The 9425-nt window shown below is 44.2% G+C and overlaps 1 protein-coding gene across 1 annotated transcript in view; it reads right to left on the bottom strand.

Moving 5' to 3' along the window:
- The window catches only part of SLC44A5 (solute carrier family 44 member 5), a gene marked incomplete at its 5' end in the record, with an annotated part of 54351 nt that extends 46560 nt beyond the window's left edge, over positions 1-7791 (bottom strand). Inside the window, 4 exons of the mRNA XM_019528284.1 lie at positions 281-404; positions 2973-3033; positions 4052-4180; positions 7707-7791. Coding sequence (XP_019383829.1) covers positions 281-404; positions 2973-3033; positions 4052-4180; positions 7707-7791 — 399 coding nt within the window. The remainder of the gene's footprint in view (positions 1-280; positions 405-2972; positions 3034-4051; positions 4181-7706) is intronic.
- Between the last annotated feature and the right edge of the window lie 1634 nt (positions 7792-9425).

Here is a 9425-nt window from a genome sequence, read left to right as displayed (position 1 = left end):
GAGAGAGAGAGAGAGAGAGAGAGAGAGAGAGAGAGAGAGTGTGTGTGTGTGTGTGTGTGTGCGCGCGCGCACATAAATTCTTTGGTGGTTTCCTGGCCTCATATTTTAAAAGGCACTCAAGAAGAAATTTACTGCTTCAGTACAATGTTTCGCTTGGTTAATTTCAGCTCTTTGCTACAACTTACTTTGATTTCTTTTCTATTTATACATTGATTCACAGACTTGGAACATGAGCAAAAGAGATTGCAAAATAAAAGGGCAGTAGGGAGGTGAAACCTACTTTGCAGCTTCCCTGAGATCAGTCACATTTCTTGTTTTTCGCCTTCCATCCTTGAATGTGGTCTGATTCGCTACAGTCAGAACGCCATTCTTTGTGGAGAAGTCAGGAAAGCATCTCTTCAGAACTGTCACAAACAAGGACAATTTGGCTACTGATCTATATTGATTTAATATCACATTCCATTTTATTCTTACATTCAAATTCTTGCTTAACTGTATAGATCTTATCAGAGAGATAGTGAGCACTTGGTCATTTACAGTCCTGATTTTGCATGACAATCTATTCAGGATGATACTGTGTAAGACGTCTGGGGCAGGAGCCTTGTTGTTCTGTGTGCGTGCAATATGGAGCACAGTGGAGTTCTAGCCGATGACTGGTGCCCCGAGGTGCTATTGCAATATAAATGAATTACTCCATCATCATTCCACAGGTTTAAAATAATACTACTACCTTTTCCTAAATCTGGCACCTAGGTGCCAGTGTCCAAAGAAGAACCTAGGGTCTGCAGGGTTAGATTTAGGGAGCATTGGTCATCAAGAACTAGTGAAGCTAAATCCCTGCCATGATATTCAGCTGCTAAGTCTCTGCAACGATGTACAGGTTCACTGTGTAGCACACCAGTATTGCATGCCCTCCCTCACCCCTGGCTGCTGCTCTGCACTGCATTGCATGGGCACCCTCATTGCCCACTGCTGCACTGCACCTTGTAGGCATCCCAGCCCTGGTTACTGCACCACACCACGTGGCCACATGCCTTGCCTCCCCACTCACAGGCAGCCCCTCTAGCACTGTACTGTGCTGCATCACACTGCTGCGTGCCCTGGGATGGGTGCAAGAAGTGAAAGGTGGGCAGTGGTGGGGGATGGAGAGCCCAGAGACCTCATCTGCTGCTGCTAACAGCCAGAGCAGTGGTGGGGGAGCAGTGGCTGGGTGAGGGCCACATGCTAACTCCTTGTGGGCTGCAGAGGGCCTATGGGCTGCCAGCTGCACAGCTCTGGGTTCATTCTTGAAAAGGATTTTCTGCCTTCCACCTTTCTCTTCCCTGGACACCCCATTTCCTCTGCTACACTCTAAATCAATGGTGACTATTTACAAACCAAATTCTCTCACAAGCAACAGTAAACCAGCTGTAATCAAAATCAAATTTTAAAATAATATATATTTATAAAAGTTCTCTGATCTGTTTTTCTGACAGGTCTCTGCTGTTTAGCAGGGTAGATATAACATAATTGATTTCTCTTCTTACCTGGAAACTGTGCCTCAGTGTTTCAACTCTAGCATGAGGCAGCACTGTCTTACTTTACCACTGCTCTTTGGACCGATAACAGGATTCTCGAACTAGATTCCTGAACCTAGAACCAGCATGTGGACCTCTGGGTCTGTATTTGAGGACATCTGACTTTAGTGAAAAAAAAATCTCTTGCCCCTTTTTATGAGTCATGCAGGGCCAGCACGGCTATAGGAAAACAGGTCAGATCCTAAGTGGCATTAAGTATCATCTGAACCCCAAGTACATGCCCTTACCCATGGTTGCCAGCTGCCCATAAATTTATGGATGGTCCATAAACAAGACAAAATGCCTGTCCATAAAGTCTATGCAAAAAATGAATTGTCCATAAAAATACTAAGAGCCTTGTTTGAAGCGCCCTGTGATCCATGTGAAGCTTCATGAACAAAGCTGGACGTTGAAGCAGCACTACCTAGTGTCCGAATGAAGGTGCAGCATCCTGCATGAAGCTCTTTCAGGTTTTTGTTGCCAGTGTGAGTCTCTGTAGCCCTCTCTTTCCCATCTGTAACAACCTGGAGCTTCCTAGTAACACCCTCCAAATCCAGTACAACATTTGTTCTAACCTGCAGAGAACCTGAAGGTTGTTACACCATGCTACATCTGGTCCCTGCTTGCAATACTGTTGGGTTGCAGGTAGGTAGGGGCGCATAGTCCAGGCAGGATGGGGAGGGGTTGTGCAGCTCAGACAACCTGTGGGGTGGTGGGTGGGGGTTCATGCTGGGGTGGAGGAATAGCTTGGCAGGGCTAAGTCTAGGGGGGAGGGGAACCATGGTGCAGGGTGCACTTGGGAGTATCAGGATGTAGGAGTAAGTAGGAAGCCCCTGGGGTGTAGACAGCATTGCGTAAAATCTGCAATCTGCAAACTTTTCACTGAAAACCAAACATTTTTCTATGGCTGGTGTTAAACCCCTAAATTTGAATCTGGCCCTTGTACAGGGCCTGGCAAAAGGGTTACACTTACATTAGGAAAAATGTACGTCAGTAAAAATATGTCAGTAAAAAAGTTTGGTTATCAGTAAAAAGATTGCAGATTGTCAATAAAAAACCACTGAGAGGCTGGCAATCCTAGTATGGCCTCACCACCGCCCTGCCAGTCAATGAAAATAAGGGGGTTCCTTAGCCACTTGTTTCAGAAGGCATGATTTGGTCTGCAGAGTCCTCATTATTGACAATGATTCATAAACCAGGAAAAGCTGGCTTGACCTGATCCCACGCTGAATGTTCATGGCTGGCAGCTAGAAACTATCTATATGCATTTAGACGGTCAAAAAATGATCTAGAAGTGTCTGACAGACAACACAGAGTCCTGTTCATGACACCATCAGAGTCACTTCCAGAGCAGAACTGTGCTTTCACGTGAATGCCAACACTGCTGAAATGAACTTGAAAAGTATAACCACTCACAAGGTCTGCTTGGAATGATCATCGAAGGACAGTCTTCATCACGTATAACTTGGACAACAGACTAGACAAAGGGAAAAACAGAAAGGGCTTGATGAAAACACTAAATGCTACTCAGTCTTGGGACTATTAAAGACTAAAAGCTTTGGGACTATTAAAAATCAAGAAAATGTCCCAAATTGCTTCTTGACCTCTTGGCATTATTTGATTAGCACATCTGCCAGACACCCATATGATGAAAGCAAAGTCCCAGGCATCCCTGCAGGATTGTAAATTAGGAATAGACTATTCTCCTGCCTTTTCTAATGACACTAACAGAAAAAAACCCTATAGCATCAGACCTATATCTCAACCGGGGTGTTTGGGCAGGTGTTTTTGCCCGTTTCTTTCTCAAAGAAGAAAATTATCTTTAGACCAATTAACTTGAGGCTGATGTCAGACTTGCAAGGTGTTCTTAATGTAGGAAGAACATTAACATATGTTTGAATGCAAAACTATGTTATTTCAAATCAGTCACTTTACCCAACAGACGCAGTCATGTTGCTCAATAAAATATTAAACAAGAAGCTGCAAAAGACTTACTCATATGCCTGCTGATTTAGAGAGAAACGCTCCCTCCCCAGGTAAAAAAAAGCTAATTAGTAGAAGTCTAAGGTCTCCTGATCTCCTGTGCACCACTGCAAATTAAACCTACCTAATGGATAAACTCGGCTTCCATATCACCAACATCCATAATATGGGAAGCTGCAGGTATTTCCCATTAACCTGAGCCTTCTGCAAACACTGAAAGATTTGACAATGTTATGTGTTTGATTGCTGACAAATCCCTAAGCCACATAGGGAACCATTCCCAACTGGTGAAAATTGGCCTATTTCACTGATTTGATGGAGCTATGCTGACACCCACTAAGGATAATTCCTGTTATATATATTGAAAAGGTATGGATAGCTATTTATCTGCGATGGTTTAGGATTAGCACACTCTTCTGCTGTGCAAGAAGTTGATCCTTCAGGTCCCCTTTGATCCTATGATTCTACAGTTCTATGATTCAAAGAAGAATCCATCATGTTTATATTCATACCTTCCAAGGATTATTAAAACCAGGTTTGCAGAATTGTCTGTAGTAATTCCACTGATCAGGTTTATATCTGTAGGAAGCCTGCATGTCTATGTAGGTTGCAAACCTATCTGGGCACTTTGAGACACAAAGCTGTAAGGGAAGAAAAAAATGCACTGTGATACATTGGAAGAACAAGAAGATTCATGCAATCAAAACACAAAGACAAAAAATGCCCATCTATATAAGTGCTCCATTTGATCAGACTGCTTGGAGAAATGCTTACTGTAGCATTTAGAAAGGGACACGGTCATTTTTTTTTCTTTAGAAACTGTAGATAAACACTTTTTAAACCTTTTGATAAAAGACAATTTCAAATGGCTCCCCATGTACTGTATCTCTCAACTGCTCCATATGTCTTGTTAGATTCCACACATTCTGGTAGACATGTAAAATTTAAAGAAGTTTTTTATTTGCTTGGTTTTGGTTTCATTTTTCTTTTTAACTTTTAAGTGAAAATATGTGAAAAAATATCATCTGCTTTAGATTCACTCTGCACAAGCAGCCCTGTATAGGATCACATTGGGGCAGTAGCTGGTTTCACAAAACGCAGCATTTTTATCTACTGCAGTTATATAACTCTGATCAATAAAATCTGATGCAGCTAAAACTACTTCACCCTTTTCCTATAAAATATCTTCAATCAAATCCACTTTCCATGATACTGTCCAAGTTAAGTTAGGCATATATCACTCTATAGTTAGGTGAACCAGATTAAGGTCATTATATTGCCATTTATCCATTACAGAACTCCCACCGGTTTCAAAATAAACTGGGTGGGTGTACGTCAGCAGTAAAATTCACACCTCCCCAGATCAAGCCAGAATAAGCAAGATTAGCATAAGAAGCTAAGTGAGGATTGGGAATGACTGAATATATCCACAAGTAGGCTGCCTTTGAAAACACTTAGTACAAGGTCTTATTCACTGGATCAATATAACCATTATTCCCCTCCACCACCTCTGTACTTCTGAGTTCTGGCCTGATCTGATTCAGCTTGAAGCGCAACTCTTTGGCACCAAAAAAACTGAGAAACTTTGTATGCCCTGCAAAGCTATACAATTCAGACCCCTCCTTTTAGAGGGATGCTATACAAATGAGTGAAATGTTACCTCCAAGGTAGGCTGCACAAGAGTTCTCAGTAATTCTTTCACATTATTAACACTTGAAGGAATGTCCAGACTGAGATATCGTGCTAATCTACAGGAGAGGCTGAATGCCACAAAATAATTTATTGGTGTCAGTGCCACTGTCTGGTGGATTAGCCATTAGGCTGGGACTCAAGACAATTTAATTTTACCCTAGTTCAGAAAAATCAGCTACTCTGAGCACATTTGTTATTGTATCTTCAGTTATGAAATCAGGCTGTGAAATGTGCTACACCTGTTTATAAAGCCATAGTTTTACTAATGGAGACTAGATCTTTGGCTCTTCTAACTCACAACCCTCTGCAGAGACCATGGAAGGGGAAAGGAGTGTAAAGAAAAAACACAGCTTCCTCTTTCATTTAAAGAGCAAGCCATAAAGCAACAGATGGTTCTGTATCATTATCCTATACAGCCAGAGAGTTAACAACCAGGACAAGACAGCATCCAAATCGATCCTGTCAAATTCTTGAACGGAGAGAAAATGTTCCTTCAGGTTGAGGGAGATGTTTTATACTTAAAAATAGATATTACTAAGAACAACCTACTGTTTGTGCCTATTTCACTTTGCTTGATTTACAGTGGGCACATCTACACGAGATGCTTTATTTTCCAGTAGACTAATCTACTGCATAGTAAAGTGTCACTGTCTACACGTGCACAGCATTTACTGTGCAGTAGATTAATTGGTCCCAGTCAGCTCAGGCAGCAGGGGGTGGAGGAACTGGCCCTCAGGGGCCAAGCGAGCCCTGAGCTGTGGGGATCCCCTCCCTCTGCAGCAGCAGTGCCCCCCGGGGCCACCCGGGCAGGCTGCTAGAGGGCTGGGTCCTGCCCCAGCTTGGAGGCAGCACCCAGCCCAATCCAACTCTTCCCTGACCCCAAGCTGGGGCAGGACCTGGCCCGCTAGCAGCCTGCCTAGGGGGCCCTGCTGCCATGGAGGGAAGGACCAGGGCCCCCTGCAGCTCAGGAGCTGTTCATCCCACTGGCAGCTTGCTCTCTGGCCATGGGAGAAGTGGGCAGACTCTGCCAAAAAAAAGGATCAGGCTCCTCACTGCTTCTGCCTTCAGAGTTTTGGGAACACCAGCTGTTTCCCAGCCCCAAGCAGTCATTTCCCAGCCGCACACTCCAATCAGTAGATCGGGGAGCAGGGCTGAGAAACTGTCCTCTAGAAGAGCAGCTGGGAAAACTGCTGGGAAACAGCTGCTGCAAGCAAGGACAGTTTCCCAGTCCTGTGCCCCAATCTGCTGATCAGTGCAGGGGCTGGGAAACAGTTTCCCAGCCTACACCCCAATCCCGATCACATCTGGTGGGTAGAAGGGGAGGTACATCTCAACTCAACTGCAAGAAGAAAAACTGGTCTGTAATAGAGGATGGAGATTCAGCATTTGATTGAGACTGCAGCAGCAAAGGAGAAGAGAAAGATAGCTGTCCACTGCCACATCCCCTGCTGGAAATGTCACTGTTTCTCAGGTCTGCGCCCCTGATCGGCCTAAGTTTTCCATGCAGATGTGGCCATAGAGCATAATTTAAGACACCAGCAAATTCATACAGCGCTGTATTATTCTCTATCTGCATAGCACAACATAACCTCCACTCTAAAGTGGAGACTGATTATCCACCAATCAACAAGTGATTAGCCAATCTAAAAGGTCACCCAAAATTAAGCAACTGTATTGATTACTTGTAGCTCCTCAGAACACAATGCATGTGATCTGCCTGGACCAACAAACCCTGCTGCTGGTTGTAAGCAAGGGAATGTGTTCTGGTTAAAAAGGGATGAGTTTAGAAAAATCCAGTTGCCTGTCCGAACTGTTTTCTGCAAAAACTATATGGCTACACAGTTCCTTGTACAGCAATAGCTGTGCTATCTAGCATCCCCCAGGAATAGGGGATGCTGGAAAATAAAATATGTCAGTTAATTGAGTCGCCCTGGCCGCCGCTTCTCACGTCGCCATGTCTGGGGTGTCCCTCCGCCCCTCCCATGGCATTACTGCCCCTCCCACAGGCCCTGTGGGACAGGGAGGCAGGCCCCACACAGCCTGTTATGCCCCCGGGCTGTGGGGGCTGGGCAGCGCAGGCTGCTTTGCCCCGGGCCATGGGGGCTCAGAGAAACCATAAGTGCCATGGTGGGCACTTCCGGTTTCACTTTCTCTTACAAGTTGGCATGCCGGTTAGTGGAGCATGCTGGCTTGTAAAATGCCAGATAACAGAACTTTTACTGTACTAGATTATGACTGACAGTTAGGTAGACCTGACCTAGCTTATCTTGGGAATTTCTTCCACTCTACATCCAAAACACTCAATCCTATTCCTTCCTGTATTTCCTCCTGGTCATCAGGAATTGTGTACACTGTGCTATACCTAGACTATAGGATTATTTTATATTCTACAAAATGCAAATAGTAAATCAATACATTTCTATAAACTATCCATACCAAATGGTAGGGAGAACATTTTCTCTGTACTTCACTTACCTGTGTTGTAGGGCACTGTAGGTTAATTAGAACTATCGGGCTGGCACATTTCAGAATATTAAAGTAAAACAAAATGGTCCTGTTCCTAGAGAGAAGTAGATATGAAATAATTATGATAATATCTCCAGATGTTTGTACACTATATTTATAACAAAAACACTCACATGACATGCAGATTTACAATATACACTATCAATTAGTTGACACTTTTACTGTAATTCTTTCTAAAAAGACCTCTGCGAAATTCAGATGATAAATGAAAACCAAACAAAAACTGGAGTTTCTTACTACATTACGTCAGAATGATGTGCTTGAAGTACAGGTATTTTGTGGAGCATTTTCCTCAGCAGTATCATAAGATGAAACCAGTTACTTTACTGTTAGTGATGTCTCGATCTTAGACATCTCCTAAACGTGGATGGCTAGTGCTTTAAGTGGCAAACCACCTCTTCATACACTGTAGTTCTTTCAGTTCATCTCTCTCTTCTGAACGTGCCCAGTACAAATTGCATATGAACTTACAATCAGCACACACTACCCAGTATTCCCTGATTATTTTGTTAATCAGGAAGTGGCACTAAAATCAATCCAGAGTTGTTTGTTGATAGAAAACCAAAGCAGCTGCCTGGGAAAACAGGATCACGTAGCAACTGATGAGGAATTTCACATAAGCTGAGTACTTACTGGTCCTAAGTAAGGGCTGAGCCAGGATGTGGCTGGCCCTTGTAGGAATGTGTGAGGGAAGTAGAAGAAACCACACACTGCACCCTGGCACCAAAGTGGGTACATCTACACAAGATGCTTAGCAGCGAATTAGCATAGTTTACTGTGAGTAAACATGTGGGTCTCCATGTGCACATGCTTACTTCACAGTAAATCTCTCTAATCCTGAATAAATTTGCTACCTGCAAATGCAAGTAGCAAATTTACTTGGCATTAGTGCTCATGTAGATGGCTGGCTGGGAGCCAAATCTGCTCCCAGCCAGCTGCCCACCAGGGGGCGGGAGATAGCTCCCTGCCCCTGGGAGCTGCCTGCTGCTGGGGCAGGCTCTGCTATAGGAGCCTGGGTGGGGACTATGTGTCCCTTCCCCAGCAGTAGGGAGCTCCAAGCAGCCTGCTCCCAGATCACGATTGCGGAATAAGAGGCTGGGAAATCCTTATACTCCATCCCCCACTCTGCCATCATGATTGGGGGGGTGTTACCTGTCAGCCCTGTCTTCCTGACGGAGGCCTGGCACCCAGCTTGCTCGACTTATAATGGACTTTTTCTATTTCCCCCCACACACACACCTCATCTAACCAGAACTAAGCAGAAGAAAGGTTTACTAGGCATCTTGGGCCATACATTCCCCAGTCCCGCTATGGGAGGCCTATTTAAACTTGATTAACTAAAACTCGGTTGCCGGGTTAGGGAATACTGAGGCAAGAAACCGAGTCAAATGGGCAACATTTGAACAATGGTTAAGGGTTCATCGCAGCATCCAGCCTGTTGGAGCCCTGACCACAAATGCTGTCATACCTTTCCCGGGATGACTAGTGGAAGTCCTCCCCACAAAGTTTATGAACACTCATGCTAAACTGAGGCTTATTCACAACAGGTAAAATACAAAACCCTGATGCTGCAAGCCATCTGAGAAGAAACAATGAGGTATCCCATCCAGTATATCTGCTATCCATAAAAATTTCAAGTTGGCTCCAAGGCATCTGGTTACTCCTTAA

Source organism: Gavialis gangeticus, unplaced genomic scaffold (assembly GCF_001723915.1).
Source record: "Gavialis gangeticus isolate Ggan-Ray unplaced genomic scaffold, GavGan_comp1, whole genome shotgun sequence".
Classification (NCBI taxonomy): domain Eukaryota; kingdom Metazoa; phylum Chordata; order Crocodylia; family Gavialidae; genus Gavialis; species Gavialis gangeticus.
The sequence above is the reverse complement of the archived record's forward strand: the minus strand, read 5'-3'. Positions and strand labels throughout refer to the sequence as shown.